The following is an 18235-nucleotide window of genomic DNA, read 5'->3' on the forward strand; positions in this document are numbered from 1 at the left end:
AGGAAATAATATTAGGGGTTAATATTCGTCCTACAAGAAAAGTCAATATTTCAGACAACAGTTTTTTTTTACGTTTGGCATAATTAAGAAAAAATGTTGAGTCGTCACAGTTTTGTTATTGAAAAATAATAAAATTAGCTTTACTTTTTGGCAGATGACTATACCAGAAGCTCAGAGAGGCATGAGACGTTGGATTTTAAAGTCTATAATCCTGTTACCATACAAGCTGCACATGAAGAACACGCCAATATCCCTGATATACCCTCATCTCCTAATTCATCACACACTGATAAACTAAATAAAATTCACAGATTAAGTACAAAACATCAAACATCTCCTACAGGTGTGAAGCTATTTTCATGTTCAGAATGTGGAAAATGTTTTAACCAGAAATCACATGTTGCTAGACATCAGAGAATTCACACAGTGGAGAAGCCATATTCATGCCCAGAAAGTGGCAAACATTTTACAAATCAATCAAATCTTGTTATACATGTGAGAAATCACACCCGCAAGAAAGAATGTTCATGTTTAGAATGTGGGAAATATTGTAATCAGAAATCAGATCTTGTTAGACATCAGCGAAGTCACTCAGGGGAGAAGCCATATTCATGTACTAAATGCGGGAAAGATTTTGTACGTCAATCAGGTCTTGCCATACATGAGAGAAGGCACACTGGGGAAAAGCAATATTCATGTTCAGAATGTGGAAAATATTTTATGAAGAAGTCAGATCTTGCTAGGCATCAGAGAATTCACACGGGTGAGAAGCCATATTCATGTTCAGAATGTGGAAAATATTTTATGAAGAAGTCAGATCTTGCTAGGCATCAGAGAATTCACACGGGTGAGAAGCCATATTTATGCTCAGAATGTGGAAAATGTTTTAACAAAAGATCACATCTTGTTATACATCAGAGAATTCACACAGGTGAGAAGCCATATCCATGTTCACAATGTGGGAAATATTTTAACCAAAAATCACATCTTGTTAATCATCAGAGAATTCACACAGGGGAGAAGCCATATTCATGTTCTGAATGTGGGAAATGTTATACCCGTAAATTAAGTCTTCAAGTACATCAGAAAATTGCATGTAAATTATGAAATGTATGCAATCACCAATAAACGTCTTTAAAGCAAATAGAATACAGAGAATACATATTCATTAAGTGATGAGTCTGGAAATTTATCTGACATTTTTTTACTTAAAATTAAGTTTTCATGGCTTATAATTATGTAAAACACTGTTTGTTGACCCTTTCACATGGACAATGGTAAAATACATGAATTGCTCCTCATGGGGAAAAATTGTAGACATGAAGATGATTTTGTGTTGACTGATGTACATGAAATTTCCTGTTGAGGAGGTGTCTGTTGCCATCTGGCTGAATGTGCTGCCTCAATTAAGGTTGAAATGAGATCTAGTATTTTGATGCAGGTCTTATTCTCCTGAGATTACTCCTCCCAGACTAGTCTCACTAGATGCCCTGACTGTAAGAGTCTACAATTAATTCTTAAAAGATCTTTTTTGAATTACACTGTGTTCCAAATTATTATGCACAAAGAGTTTAGGAATGATAAGGTTAGAATTTTTTTGTTTGTCATTTAAACTCATTGATGGTGATGTGTGTCAGGGCTCTTTATATCACTGAAAGCAATTGCAGATACCTGTGCAAATTAATTTGGCAGGTGTGTCCAAATAAAAGCAAAACTACTTAAAGGGAACCTGTCACCCCATTTTTTTGAAGATGAGCTAAAAATAGCGTTAAATAGGGGCAGAGCTGGTCGTTACATTAGTGTCTTTGTGTGCCTTTATTACCCACCTATGCTGCCGAAATACCTTTGTAAAGTCGCCATTTTCTGCTGTCACTCACGCTGGTCTGGTCCTATGGGCGTGGTGACAGGGCTGTTTCTCCCCCCGAATCCTGCTCATCATTACGTTGGTGGCGTAGTGGTGTGCGCATGTCCAAAAGGCGAATCCACTGCCCAGGTGATGAAAAACAGCGCGATCTGCGCTATTCAGCCGTTTACCGGTGGGCGCGGCCATCTTTCCTGTGGCCGCGCTTGCGCAGATGGAGCGCTCTGCTGCCTGAGGCTTCAGGAAAATGGCCGCCGCGATCTCCATCTGCGCACGCGCGGAATCCTGCGGCCATTTTCCTGAAGCCCCGGGCAGCAGTGCGCTTCATCTGCGCACGCGCGGCCACAGGAAAGATGGCCGCGCCCACCGGTAAACGGCTGAATAGCGCAGATCGCGCTGTTTTTCATCACCTGGGCAGTGGATTCGCCTTTTGGACATGCGCACACCACTACGCCACCAACGTAATGATGAGCAGGATTCTGGGGGAGAAACAGCGCTGTCACCACGCCCATAGGACCAGACCAGCGTGAGTGACAGCAGAAAACGGCGACTTTACAAAGGTATTTCGGCAGCATAGGTGGGCAATAAAGGCACACAAAGACACTAATGTAACGCCCAGCTCTGCCCCTATTTAACGCTATTTTTAGCTCATCTTCAAAAAACGGGGTGACAGGTTCCCTTTAAGAAGGCTGTTCCACATTATTAAGCAGCCTACATTTTTTGCCAAAATGGGAAAGAAAAAGGATGTGTCGGCTGCTGAGAAGCAACAAATTGTGGACTATTTAGGTCAAGGCATGACTACAATCAACATTGCCAAGACACTTCATCGTGATCATCGCACAATCAAGAAGTATGTAGCTTATTCCCAGCAAACACGTGTGCGTGCTGATAAGGAAAAATTGAGGACTCTTTCCAACAGGCAATTGTGTAAGGTTAAAAGAGCAGCTGCAAAAATGCCTTGTCATAGCAGCAGACAAGTTTTTGAAGCTGCTGGTGCCTCCAACGTCCCCAGAACAACAAGATGCAGGGTCCTTCAGAGGTTTGCAGCTGTGCGTAAGCCATCCTGTCCACCACCTCTATCCACTGCACACAAGCAGAAACGGCTCCAGTGGGCCAAACAATACATGAAGACTGACTTCCAAACTGTTTTGTTCACCGATGAGTGCCGTGCAACGCTCGATGGTCCAGATGGATGGAGTGGAGGATAGCTGGTTGATGGACACCCCATGAAATCACGGCTAAGGCGCCAACAAGGAGGAGGTGGAGTATTGTTTTGGGCTGGAATCATGGGGAGAGAGATTGTCGGCCCCTTTATGATCCCTGAAGGGGTAAAGATAAACTCCATAATCTATGTGGAGTTTCTAAAACAACACTTCCTGCCATGGTTCAAGAGGAAGAACCGTGCTTTCCGCAGCAAGATCATTTTCATGCATGATAATGCACCGTCTCATGCTGCAAAAAACACATCTGCATCTCTGGCTGCTATGGGCATAAAAGAGGACAAACTTATGGTGTGGCCACTGCAGCGCCCCAGAGTCCTGGTCGTTGCAGTACTGTGGCTCCGCCACTAAGGGGGGCTATGGTACGTCTGATGGCACTGAAGGAGTTCATCTGACCAGGTATCACATACACCAATACATTTCACAGTCGGGCCTCCAGGGGGAGCTAAGGGTGCTATTCATTAGGCCACTCCTCACATACTGGTAAAACTGGGGGTCAGGCAGGAAGTTAGGGAGAAAGCTGACTGGGTTGGAACCAGGCAACACCTTGTGGCAGAGGGTGTTGTCGGGAAGATTCGGTAGGGTCCCTGTCAGGTTTGGGACCCTGACAGAGGCCTGGCAAACAGGGAGAACGTCACGGGACCGTGCCTGCTCAGCATAGCGGCGGTGCCCTAAGAAAGGATCAAAAGCGAGATATATTGTGCTGAGTGAGAAACGAGATCAAAGCAAGAAGGAGAATACCAGTAGGAGTCGTGCTGTAAGACTGAGGCAACATCCTACTGAGGCGCACAGCCGGCGGCCGGAACGCCGAGGAAGTATTTCTATATCTAGCTCCAAGCAATACTTCAAACCAACGGCAGGACAGTCAGTCATAGGCGGGCTGTCTCACATATATCACCTATGAAGACATGGGGGGCACACTAGGAGAGGGGCGACTCTAGAGTCCCGGAAGAGCTCCGAGCCTACTCGTCATACGGGTGCCGTCCCAACCATAACACCGGGAGGGACGGAGGAGAAGAACATCATCCGAACGAGTTGTGAGGGAACACGAGAAACAGACACAACAGTTGTGGGGACTATCCCGTAAGCACAGCAGGGGAGGACCACAACACATAGCGCTAGCAGGAAGGCACAGATTTCCACCTGCAAAGAGAACTCTGGAGGTGCCATTGGACCGGCCGGACTTGCGCAGCCTGGTGAACCTTATTCCGGACTGAGGACCCAGAGACCTTCAGTAAAGAGGTAAAGAGACTGCAACCTGGTGTCCTCGTTATTTACTGCACCGCACTACCACCACCATCCACATCTATTACTGTACGCCCCTCAGCAGGGTCACGGACCGGGCCTAGCCACCGTGACAACCCCAGAGCAGAGACTCAGAGGCCCGGTACCGGGTACCCCTCGGCCCTGCGGCAGTGGGGGCGCTACAACTTGGCGTCACGAACAGGATCTACTTAAGCCTGAAGAATCGGGTCATGTGTGCCTTAGAACTGTGATTTATTATACTTGGACTGTGATTTATTACAAAGACTGTGCCGCGCCATTTACCGCCAAAATCCGCCGCCATTATAGCGCTGAGGAGAGCGCAGGAGAAGAAGAGGGGCGTGGAGTGGGCGTAGACAAGCTGGAGAGCGCGAAGAACAATGGCCGCCCAGTCTAAATATTTCTGTGTCCTGAGGACGTGTCCGTCAACAGCCGAGGTCCGCCTTCTGATCCTGTTTGGAGGGTGGAGACCATGGAGACGGGGCCGCCCACGAAAGAGACCGCGGGAAGAAGATACTGGAGAGGAGATAAAGATGGCGACGCGGAGAGCACCGCGTGGGGATGACCCGACTCGGCATGGAGCCGCATCACCGGACACAGCCTCGGAAACGCCATCGTTGTGGGGACTGGCCCTCCCGGAACCACCGATGGGTCGACCCAACTGGCAAATGTCCGAGGAGTGTGTGGCCGCAGCCGAGGCCCGACAGATAGCACGCCGCTTGGAGGCTGATGCCCGCGTGCTTGCTCGGCTGGGCCAGCCCACGGAGGTCCGCCTGTCTCCGGTGTCCCCTGCTCCTCTCAACCTGGCCGCGGCTGAGGGTACGCTGCAGACACAGGGCATGAGAATCCTGCCGGAGGCCGAACACCTGCGGCGTTTGATGACGGCGTGGCGGAGCCGGCCCCAGCCTGCAGCCCAGATTGACCTGACCAGCGCGGAAGAAACCCCGCCATCGCACTGGGGTGTAGTGGTGTCCTTTAACTCCCGACACGGAAGGGGAGTTATACAGGAGATTGGGGAGCCGCTACAGGTCCGTGTAGACCGGGAGGAAGTGGAGCCCTGCGGAGGAAGGTTCGCTCGCGACCTGGAGCCAGGTGACGCTGTGACCTACATCAGGTGGAGGAGAGAAACAGGTGAAGCTGGCTGGATAGCTCGGGGCGTCCAGCGGTGCGTCGCACTCCAGGCTGCTGCCGGAACATCAGAAGACGAACCTCCTGCTGAAAAGGCAACGGAACCTGTCCCTGCGGAGCAGCGGGGAACCCGGACCCACCACGTACCTTGGGGGCGTGCCGGTCCATCAGTGAGAAGGGCATCACGGCGAGGGATCCTGTCATTGCTGGGGCAGGAACCGCTCCTTGGATCGGCAGCGCGACCCGTTGGACTGGTGAGGCCCGGAAGGAAACCACCTTCTGCACCACAAGAGTAAGATCTTAAAACTCTGTATAACATGTAAATAGTTCTTCAAACTGTTTAACTTTCCTGATTTTGCTGCTAAAACCCGTCCAGGGTTAACTTTTAAAGGGATCCCTTTGTTGACCCGGGATCCCTATTGCTTTTTGGTTGTTTTTCTACCTTTTGCTCTGTTACTAAGAAACTGCTGAATCATGAACAATGCATGATACAAACTCCTTGTATATAGTTTGCACCTTCTTAAAGGTGCTCCCTACTGGTTTTAAATAAAAGATGGACTCTTTGCGAAGATACAGTCCTTGGAACTTGTACTGGAGTCCTTGCTGCATACGGATTTGCAGCTTGAGAAGTTGCACCACCTCATAGAGACTTGGTCCCCTCTTAAAGGGGATGTTCATTGATAGCACTTAAGGAATAATGATGCTCTAAAAGAAGAAGTAATGATGTTGATATGTAAAAGTTAAATGTAACCAATTAGTTGATTGTAAGAAATGTTCAATAATGTTAATAGAAGAATGAGGACAGGAAGTGAACCCGTAGGGGTTAGTGGTGAGTCCTCTTAGGAGCCATATAGAGATGGCTCAGTGATCTCAAACTGAAAGAAAAATATGTTCTATACTGTGTATAGTAGTGGAAGGACAGTAGGCCCGGGCAGAATGGGGCGGTCCTGTAACAGAAAGGAGAGGCAGTAGGTCTGGAGCAGTTAGGACAGGCGGTCCTGCAGACGTAAAGTAGGAGAATGTAGCACAGTTGCTAAAGCCTTATAATGTGTTATAAGAAGGTCTTTAGTGGATTCAGAGTGTACATCCTTAAAGGCAATGTTGAATTAATGTTTAAAAATTTTGCACTTAGTAGAATACCCGGTTGGGTAAGAAAAGTTATTTATAGTAAAGTTATTTAAAAGTATTTAACCATGTTTGTAACGTTCAAGTGTCCTCACCTCCCATAAAGGGAAGCTCTGTTCAAATATGCTTATTGTTATTGCACTCACAAAAATTGTATGTCTTTTTGCTGACATGTATTGTTGTTTTCTTCCCAGTCCCGGAGTACTGGATTTAACCGGGGGGGAGTGCAGCGCCCCAGAGTCCTGGTCATTGCAGTACTGTGGCTCTGCCACTAAGGGGGGCTATGGTACGTCTGATGGCACTGAAGGAGTTCATCTGACCAGGTATCACATACACCAATACATTTCACAGTCGGGCCTCCAGGGGGAGCTAAGGGTGCTATTCATTAGGCCACTCCTCACATACTGGTAAAACTGGGGGTCAGGCAGGAAGTTAGGGAGAAAGCTGACTGGCTTGGAACCAGGCAACACCTTGTGGCAGAGGGTGTTGTCGGGGAAGATTCGGTAGGGTCCCTGTCAGGTTTGGGACCCTGACAGAGGCCTGGCAAACAGGGAGAACGTCACGGGACCGTGCCTGCTCAGCATAGCGGCGGTGCCCTAAGAAAGGATCAGAAGCGAGATATATTGTGCTGAGTGAGAAACGAGATCAAAGCAAGAAGGAGAATACCAGTAGGAGTCGTGCTGTAAGACCGAGGCAACATCCTACTGAGGCGCACAGCCGGCGGCCGGAACGCCGAGGAAGTATTTCTATATCTAGTTCCAAGCAATACTTCAAACCAACGGCAGGACAGTCAGTCATAGGCGGGCTGTCTCACATATATCACCTATGAAGACATGAGGGGCACACTAGGAGAGGGGCGACTCTAGAGTCCCGGAAGAGCTCCGAGCCTACTCGTCATACGGGTGCCGTCCCAACCATAACACCGGGAGGGACGGAGGAGAAGAACATTATCCGAACGAGTTGTGAGGGAACACGAGAAACAGACACAACAGTTGTGGGGACTGCAAAGAGAACTCTGGAGGTGCCATTGGACCGGCCGGACTTGCGCAGCCTGGTGAATCGTATTCCGGACTGAGGACCCAGAGACCTTCAGTAAAGAGGTAAAGAGACTGCAACCTGGTGTCCTCGTTATTTACTGCACCGCACTACCACCACCATCCACATCTATTACTGTACGCCCCTCAGCAGGGTCACGGACCGGGCCTAGCCACCGTGACAACCCCAGAGCAGAGACTCAGAGGCCCGGTACCGGGTACCCCTCGGCCCTGCGGCAGTGGGGGCGCTACAGCCACCATCTTCCCCTGACCTCAACCCCATTGAGAACCTCTGGAGCATCATCAAAAGGAGTGTCTATGATGGCGGGAGGCAGGTCACATCTAAGCAACAGCTCTGGGAGGGGATTCTGTCCACATGCAAAACAATTGAAGCAGAAACCATCCAAAAACTGACAAATTCAATGGACGAGAGAGTTCAGAAGCTTCTTTCTAACAAGGGGTCCTATGTGCAAATGTAACATCACCTAGAATAAAGTTTTCACTTGAAAACTGTTTGATTTCATTTTGTAATAAGCTGATAATGCATATAACTTCACAATTGGCCATTTTTTTGTTCAAAATAAAATAAAAAAGGTTGAAAACTCTGCTCAGGGGCGCTGCTATCATGAAGCAAGTTGAGGACTTTGCTTCAGGCGGCAGCTCATCGCTCAAGCCAGGGGGCGGCGGTCAGAACACGTGGTGCTGTTGCCGACTCTCCCTGTAATCCCTGCAGACCAGTAGCGTAGCTACTGGGGGTAGAGGGGGCCATTTCCCCGGGCCCAGTCACCTGAAGGGGCCCTCCGGGAGATCCACTGCCGAGTCTGAGGTGTCAGGGAGAGAGCAACACAATGCCGGCTGCAGAGCCTCCCTCCGTGCAGAGTGCATGTGGTCTCACCCGAGGAATCTCTTCCTGGCTGGCAGCAGCTGCAGTTACCTTCTGGCTGTGCAGTGTGCACGCTGGGTTTGGCTGAGGCACGCTGGGTCCTAGTGCCCTCCCTGCATCTTTCTGGACACTTCCTGGTTCTCCTCACTGCCTGAAAACTTCATCAGTAAGTGGGGATGGAATTCATTAGAGTAATTCGATTTAGGCATCTCATGGTCACTGTGGGGGTGAATGTGAGAGGATTGTGCTATTGTAGGGGCTGAAGTGGGAGAGGAGGACAGGGCACTGTGGGGTAAATGTGAAACGATGGGGGTAATTGTGGGTGTGCAGGGGGACAGGGCACTGTGGGGGTGAATGAGAGAGGATGGTGGTATTGTGGGAGGGGGACAGGGTACTGGGGGTGAATGGGAGAGTTTGAGGGTAGTGTGAGGGCTGACGTGGGTGAGGGGGCACTGGGGGGCTGATTATTATTATACTGTTTAATGTTATGAGATATTCACTCCATCATATGTGAGGGGATGTGTCTTCGAGGTGTATTGGCAGCGCCTTGGACGCAGCAGATACCCCGCTCCGCCCAAAGCGCTGCCCCCTGTTGTACGCGCGGTGATTCCGCATATATTCATTGAACACAGGTGGAATCACCGCATCCTATTCATAGACTGTTTTATTTATCTTGTGGAGACAGAGCATCTCCACAAGATAAATAGACACACTGCTGTCTAGAAGGACGCGCCACATGTCCGGTTACGCAGGTCTGCCACCTGCGTCTATGTACGCATAGTGGAGATGGGATTTCATAAAATCCCCTCCACTATGCTGTAACATCTGGAAGCTGCGGATGTACACAGCGTCCAATCCCCAGCAAAAACCCAAGCAATACGCCCCTTGGAAACCTACCCTAATAGTTGCTGTCTTGGGGGCTGGAGATGGGGAGGTCGGGGGCTTTTTATTATTGCGAGCTGGGCAGCACGGTGGCGCAGTGGTTAGCACAGCAGCCTTGCAGCGCTGGAGTCCTGGGTTCTAATCCCACCTTGGACAACATCTGCAAAGAGTTTGTATGTTCTCTCCGTGTTTGCGTGGGTTTCCTCCGGGCACTCCGGTTTCCTCCCACATTCCAAAGACATACTGATAGGGAAATTAGATTGTGAGCCCCATCGGGGACAGCGATGATAATGTGTACAAACTGTAAAGCGCTGCGTAATATGTTAGCGCTATATAAAAATAAAGATTATTATTATTATTATTATTTATAAGTATTAGTTAAACAAGCATAGCAAAGAAGGTTAATATTACTATAACAAAGATAAGTATTAACATAAGGGCACGGACAGACACTGTATAACTCATGGGACGATCGCATTGCAATCCTCGGACTGGCCCTGACACCTCTCCTGACATAAGCTTGACAGCGTGATAGATTACTATGCAACTGTCAGCCTCAGGTCAGGAGAGCCGACGGTCAGTCCGAGGATTGTGATGCGATCCTCACATGAGAAATACATCAGTCTGTCTGCCCCCTAACAAGTATAACAATACAGTAACCACGGGCTGCATTCTATGTTATAAGAATACATTGCTTATAATTAAATTATTGAAGGGAACCTGTCACCCCCCCCCCCCCAGGGCCTATTAAGGTAATAGAGCCACCTTCAGCAGCACTAAGGCTGCATTCTGTGAAGGTGGCTCTTATGTTTTTGATCCCTAGTAACGCTGAAATATTCTCTTTTATAAATTGCGTGCACTGACGCCGCTACCATGAGGCGACTTGAGCTCTTTGGCTCAGGCGGCAGAAGAGAGGGGGCGGCAGATTCTGTAACTGGATTTGCGCTGCTAGTTTTTTTTTTGTTTTTTTTAAACTCCGGGGTCAAGTGCCCCCCCCCTCCTCCCCGCCCCCCCTCTTCCCTCCTGCCCCCCCCTGAAGACTTAATACTGACCTTCCTCCAGCGGTGGCTGCAACTGTGTCTCAGCGCCGGCAGTGCGTCCTGTCTTCAGCGGTCACATGGTACCGTCATTAAGGTCATGAATATGCGCATATTCATCACCTTAATGAGCGCTACCATGTGACCGCTGAAGACAGGAAGGAAGACGCTGCAGAGATGCCGGGAAGTTCTGCGCCGCCCGGTGAGAGGTGAGTATGACAGGGAAAAAGTATGGGGGAGCCACGCACGCAGGGGAGAAGGATGGGTGTTATGATCCGGTGGCCTTGGAGCCGCATGAGACCTTCTCTGGAGAAGGTGGTACCTGTACAGGCCGCAACCCTAAACTGACACCGCAACTAGAAGTAGCCGTGGGGTGTACCTAACACATCCTAGACACCTCGACACAGCCGGAGGACTAAATAACCCTATAGATGGAAATGGGAATTCTATCTTGCCTCAGAGCAGAAACCCCAAAGGATAGGCAGCCCCCCACAAATATTGACGGTGAATATAAGAGTAAAGACACACACAGGCTGAAAACAGGATTTAGCAAAAGAGGCACTTCTAGCTAAATAGTAAAGGATAGGAAAGAGTACTAAGCGGTCAGTATTAAAACTCTGAAAATATCCACAGCAGAAAATACAAAAATTCCACATCTAACTAAAGACATAGAATGTATATCTGCATCTCCAGAGAATCCAGCATGACTGAAAAAATCCAAACAAGTCTAAGCTGGACAAGACAAAACAATGAATTGTTCTGAACTGAAAAGCACACTGCATGTGTGCTGCAGGAAAATAAACCAGACACTTATCTTGGCTGAATTGGCAGCAGAGCAGAAGGAACCAGACAGGGATGTAAACCCTCCAAGAACAATGGACAACTGGCCAGGAGTAATGGATCCTGCACACCTAAATACCTAGTAGAGCTGCAATAAGCAGAAACGCCTGCCCTGGATTACAACCCCGAGGCAACTGTGCTACCACCAACAACCACCGGAGGGAACTCAAGAGCAGAATTCACAACAGATGGGGGAGTTACGCACGCAGGGGAGGAGGATAGGGGAGCCACGCACACAGGGTGGGAGGATGGGGGAGCCACGCACACAGGGTGGGAGGATGGAGTATAAATATGGAGTATAAATACTAGGCCCTATAGGGGGGACACAGTGTGTATAGAAAGGAGAGGTCAGTGTAAAGAGCATGTACCATAAGAAGGACAGTGTGGGGGTCATATTTTGTGCAGACAATATAGTGAGGGGCAATTTTTCATTCAGGAGCATTATAATGACACTTGTATCTTTAAGGACATCATGTGGAGACTTTCTGCAAAAGAGCGGAGAAGATGGAAGTCTGCAGAGACGGCTGTGGATGAGAAAACTCATCATGGGGTCTGGATAAGATGAAGAAAAGGAGAACAACTCCAGAGACGTCATCTATAAGGTACCTGGATGTAAATGTTATTTGTGATACTGACTAACTCTCATGTTTTTATTTATGTTAGGAGCATTAAAGGGGATGTCCAGGTTTGTGATGAGTCTGCAGTCATTCTTTGTGACTGCAGACTTCTGACTTCTGACTTCTCACAGTGCGCACTGCACGCTGTCAGGATTCTCTCGTGCTGGCGATTTAAATACATGCAGTCACATGCTGACTAGACATGCGTGGCCCCACTCTATGAAAATGAACTGAGCGAGGCCGGGCACGTCTAGTCGGAATGTGGTCAGAAGTATACAAATCACATGCTTGTGCTGACATGACCGTCCACCGGCCAGGGAGAATCCTAAATTTGTGCAGTGCATTAGTTGTGAGAATTCAGAAGCTGCGATGTCAGGATTCAGCTCTGCAGGTTCCAGTCGTCACATGGACACGTCACTCATATGCGATTTTCATACTCATGGTCCTGTGACAACGAGCTTCTCTTCTGCTTCTCTCAGTTTTTCACTGAACATTGAGAGCATCAGGGAGAGGAGCTCGTGGGTACATGACTGAGTGTGCAAATCGCATATGTCCTGGGGGGGGGGGGGGCACTAAACTGAATTCTTGCCCCTGGTGCCAGAAACCCTAGATACACCTCTGCTGGTATGCTACTGTGAGCGGCGATTACCGGGTTCGGTGGAGGGATGTGTGTGCACAGGCAGTGAGGCAGGGACTGTGTGTGGGGGGGGGGGGGGGCGCCATTTTTCCTTTCGCCTCAGGCAGCAGAGAGGCTAGGTTCACCCCTGACTCTGCTGTGCATAATAATTTGGAACATGCATTTTGAGTGTTTATTTTTTTTTTTAAAAGATACTGTTTTCATAGGCAGTTTGTTCCAAAACATTGCAATTATACTAGAATAGTAGATGACTGGAAAATAACAATGACTGCAATTCAGATAGGTAATTTAGAGAAAATAGGAGGAAATAGTATTTGCATAATAATTTGGAACACAGTGTAGACTGGATTTCTTCAGGTATAATATTCATCTCACATCTTGTAGGGTACTTAATACTAACCTGTTGTTTTGACGAGCAATTAGGATCACTACCATCATCCAGTCAGCAAAGTATAAAATCAGGGAGACACCTCTTAATGTGGTGAACACAAATGGTACATTTGAGATGTTAAATAGTCGGACATGAAACTGTAAGTAGTGTAGTTGTTCCTGAATATCTTCCATGATCCTCAAGAACCTCCATCAGTGTTTCCTTATTTTTATGGAAGAATAGACATCTTTGAGATCGACAATAGACCTCTGATCTCCATGTCTGATGATTAAGATGATCAACTTGTTGATCCTTGGTTAAAATCTTTGTTTTTATATGAAGCATCTTATTAAAGAGTTGTGCCGCACTAGAAACGCTTGACTTCTTTCTACCAGAAAAAGCGCCACGCGTGTACACAGATTGAGTGTGCTTTTGAGTCGCCCGCCAGGGCAGTGGGGTACTCGGTACCGGGTCCGATCAAACTTAAAGGGGATGTCACGGTGGCTGCGACCCAGTCCGTGGCTCTGGGCCCCCAATAAAAGAGAAGGTCTTTTAAAGGGTTTTGCATTAAAGTTTGTGTTCATGATGCCACCTGTGGTTCTCTGTCAGAGGGGACCAATGCTGCTTAAAGGGGTCCTCTGGGGTGGTGTTACTGCAGCATAGATGGTGACGCTTACCACAGGTGAAGCCGGGTCCCCAGGGCTCCCAAGGTGTATGATCAAGGATGGTGTATGCCAGCAAATAAGTGGAGGACACAAAGTTGTAAAGTATTTACCTGGTTTACTGACAGTAGCAGTCCACAGTCCAGGGTACCAGGAACAGGTGATGGTATGGCCTGGCCGGCCTGGAGGCAATAGTGAATCCCTCTCCCAGGTGAGGTCCGTAAGCCTTCCTACTCTTCTTACTTGCGCTAGTGTGCGAGGTCCCTGCTGCCTGTGGCTGCTGGCAAAGTCATCTCCTGTCCTGGGACAGTTACCTGTATGGTGGGCAACTTGAGCCGTTTTATAGGGTCTCTATCATGACCCGGGCTCTTCAGGTGCTGCTTCATCTTCAGGTGTGGTGTGGGCAAATCACATACAGTTCTATGCCCTCCGGTTCTGCCGTGTGTCCTGGAGTATGCCACAGTCTCGGGCTCCCGGTGCCCGATTCCTGCGCCTCGGCTCTCAGGGTGTCCGGTCACAGGTCCCCTCTGAGCCCATTTCCTTCTCCACTGTGCTCCTTTCCTCAGTAGCTCCACCACTTTCAACCCCTCGGATTCACTTCTTTTCCTGGAGCTGCAGCTCAGTCCTGGCTGCACGGCTACGCTGTCTGCTCTAGACTCCTTTCACTTCCACTGTCTGCTCCAGACTGAACTCTTTGGTCTCCCTGGACCAACTGCCTAACTCCTCCAGACCAGAACACTTAAAGCTGGGGAAGTTCCCCTGAATCTGAGATCAGAGCTTCCCCTTCTGGCCTGGATTTGGAATGTGTTGAATGTGGGTGTGTTACCTGGTAAATCCTCCTTGCCTCCAAGCGTGATATTGCCCTCCCCGAAAGGAAGGCAACATCACTGTAACAACCGGTTATCTGGGGTGTTACACTATTGTAGCTAAGCCCCATTTAATATATCTGAGTTTCATTAGAAAAAAAACATATCTCAACGAGCAGGTCTGATGATGTTTAGTAAATATTTTTATTTTTTAATTCTGGACATCACATTTAAGCATCTAAAGTCTACTATAGTCTCTCAGGTGTATATCAGAGTATATCCCATGACCCACTTCAGAGTGGCAAACTTCCTGAAGAAGTAATTATCTTGATGTTTCCTTTTATTCTTTTAAGACAACCTATCTTGCAGGAGATCCTGCCTAGGGGGAGGGGGTGATTAAATACTTACATACCTCTAGGACATTTTATTAGTTTTATTGGGTATTATGCACTGACCATGTTGTGAGCCTATGGTCTTAAGCAAACCGATCTATTAAATTGTCAGGGTATCGCACTTCACCCTATGTGAATCAATAAAACATCATTTTTATTAAATATCTATTAACTATATATATATATATATATATATATATATATATATATATATATATATATATATACTGTATACACTGCTCAAAAAAAATAAAGAGAACACTTAAACAACAGAATATAACTCCAAGTAAATCAAACTTCTGTGAAATCGAACTGTCCGCTTAGGAAGCAACACTGTTTGACAATCAATTTTACATGTTGTGCAAATGGAATAGACAACAGAAGGAAATTATTGGCAATTATCAAGACACCCTCAATAAAGAAGTGGTTCTGCAGGTGGGGACCAGAGACCACATCTCAGTACCAATGCATTCTGGCTGATGAAAAAATAAAGGAAACACTAAAATCCCACACCCTAGACATCACTGAATGAAATATTCCAGTTGTAAATCTTTATTCATTACATGGTGGAATGTGTTGAGAACAATAACACCTAAAAATGATCAACATGAATCACAACTAATATTCCACGGAGGTCTGGAGTTGTAATGATGCTCAAAATCAAAGTGGAAAATGAAGTTACAGGCTGATCCAACTTCAGTGGAAATGCCTCAAGACAAGGAAATGATGCTCAGTAGTGTGTGTGGCCTCCACGTGCCTGTATGATCTCCCTACAATGCCTGGGCATGCTCCTGATGAGGCAGCGGATGGTCTCCTGAGGGATCTCCTCCCAGACCTGGACTAAAGTATCCGCCAACTCCTGGACAGTCTGTGGTGCAACTTGACGTTGGTGGATGGTGCGAGACATGATGTCCCAGATGTGTTCAATCGGATTCAGGTCTGGTGAACGGGTGGGCCAGTCCATAACTTCAATGCCTTCATCTTGCAGGAACTGCTGACACACTCCCACCACATGAGGTCTGGCATTGTCCTGCATTAGGAGGAACCCAGGGCCAACAGCACCAGCATATGGTCTCACAAGGGGTCTGAGAATCTCATCTCGGTACCTAATGGCTGTCAGGCTACCTCTGGTGAGCACATGGAAGGCTGTGCGGCCCTCCAAAGAAATGCCACCCTACACCATTACTGACCCACTGCCAAACCGGTCATGCTGAAGGATGTTGCAGGCAGCAGATTGCTCTCCACGGGTGTCTCAAGACTGTCACGTCTGTCACATGTGCTCAGTGTGAACCTGCTTTAATCTGTGAAGAGCACAAGGTGCCAGTGGCGAATTTGCCAATCCTTGTGTTCTGTGGCAAATGCCAAGCGTACTGCACGGTGTTGGGCTGTGAGCACAACCCCCATCTGTGGACATCGGGCACTCACACCATCCTCATGGAGTTGGTTTCTAACCGGTTGTGCAGACACATGCACATTTGTGGCTTGCTGGAGGTCATTTTGCAGGGCTTTGGCAGTGCTCCTCCTGTTCCTCCTTGCACAAAGGCTGAGGTAGCAGTCCTGCTGCTGGGTTGTTGCCCTCCACGTCTCCTGGTGTACTGGCCTGTCTCCTGGTAGTGCCTCCAGTCTCTGGACACTATGTTGACAGACACAGCAAACCTTGCCACAGCTCACATTGATGTGCCATCCTGGATGAGCTGCACTACTTGAGCCACTTGTGTGGGTTGTAGAGTCCGTCTCATGCTACCACGAGTGTGAAAGCACAACCAACATTCAAAAGTGACCAAAACATCAGCCAGAAAGCATTGGTACTGACATGTGGTTTGTCATCCCCACCTGCAGAACCACTCCTATAGGCTATGTGCACACGTTGCGGATTTCCTGCGGATCCGCAGCGCTTTTTTCTGTGCAGAAACGCAGATCTGCAAGTGATTTACAGTACAATGTAAATCAACGGGAAAAAAAATGCTTTGCTAACAGTGCAGAAAATTCCACATGGAAAAGCTGTGGATAAAAAGAAGGAGCATGTCAATTCTTTGTGCGGATCTGCAGCGTTTCTGCACCCATTGACTTGCATTGAGTTCGGCACATCCGCAGCAAAACCACAGAAACTCTGCAGATCGGGAAAGGGGAAGTGTGTGGGCGGAGCTATGTGCATGTATGTGTGTGCGGGCGGGGTCTGCGTGTATGTGTGTGTGTGGTCGGCGGGGCTGTCCGGGCTGTCGGGGGTCTGTGGGGGGCTGTTGGGGGTCTTCCGGGTCTGTACAGGGCTCTGTGTGGGGGGCTGTCGGGGGTCTTCCGGGTCTGTCTGGGGCTGTCGAGGGTCTGTGCGGGGGTCTGGCTGGTCTGTGTGGGGCTGTCGGGGGTCTGTGTGGGGCTGTCGGGGGTCTGCCGAGTCTGTGCGGGGCTGTCAGGGGTCTGCCGAGTCTGTGCGGGGCTGTCGGGGCTTTGCGGGGGTCTGTGTGTGTGTGTGTGTGTGTGTGTGCAGGCATCGTCCGATGGGACTACAAGTCCTATCCAGCTATGCCTGCTACAGTGACAGTGATTGACACATTAGCCAATGATGGGACAGTAGTAGTCCCATCATCCGGCTAATGTGTTGAATGTAAAAAAGAAAAAAAACCCACATACACACACATATATAGTACATACAACATACAAAATATACTACATACAGAACATACAACATACAGTACATACAACATATAACATACAGAACACACAACATACAGTACATACAACATACAGAACATACAACATACAGTACATACAACATATAACATACAGAACACACAACATACAGTACATACAACATACAGAACATACAGTACATACAACATATAACATACAGTACATACAACATACAGTACATACAACATACATACAGTACATACTGTACATGCAACATACAGAACATACAACATACAGTGCATACAACATACAGTACACACATATAGACATACATTACACACATTTAGACATACAGTACATACATATAGACATACAGTACATACATACAGTACATACAACATACATATAGACATACAGTACATACATATAGACATACAGAGCATACAGTACATACAACATAGAGTACATACTCACCATCACCTTGATCCCCGAAGCCATTGATCACCTTTATAAAATACTAAAATAAAAAACAAACAATATACTCCCTTATCCGCAGAAATCCAATTAATACGAGTGTCCCACGACGATCTCCCGTGGAGAGCAGCCACACCACTCTCCAGGGGCTCAGGCATACAATGACAGAAGGTATCCTTCCGCACTGTATCCCTCCGCTGCTTAGAGTATAGTTCATACTCTCACTTGTGGCACTGCTGCGTGGGAAAATTCCCACACAGCTTTGCCATAAAGTGAGAGTCTGAACTAAAGTAACCTCAGTGATGCACTGCAGGAGCCATTGTCTCTTGTCAGTTCATCACTGGGAGGCTCTATAGAGCAGTGACATCACCTGATG

The 18235-nt window shown here is 47.9% G+C and overlaps 1 protein-coding gene across 1 annotated transcript in view; it reads left to right on the forward strand.

Annotated features, from left to right (window-relative positions):
• LOC143769496 (uncharacterized) overlaps positions 1-18235 on the forward strand; it is a 60843-nt gene that overhangs the window by 12054 nt on the left and 30554 nt on the right. The window contains 1 exon segment of the mRNA XM_077258122.1: positions 155-1092. Within this exon segment, the coding sequence (XP_077114237.1) occupies positions 155-1092 (938 nt within the window).

Source organism: Ranitomeya variabilis, chromosome 4, assembly GCF_051348905.1.
Source record: "Ranitomeya variabilis isolate aRanVar5 chromosome 4, aRanVar5.hap1, whole genome shotgun sequence".
Lineage (NCBI taxonomy): Eukaryota > Metazoa > Chordata > Amphibia > Anura > Dendrobatidae > Ranitomeya > Ranitomeya variabilis.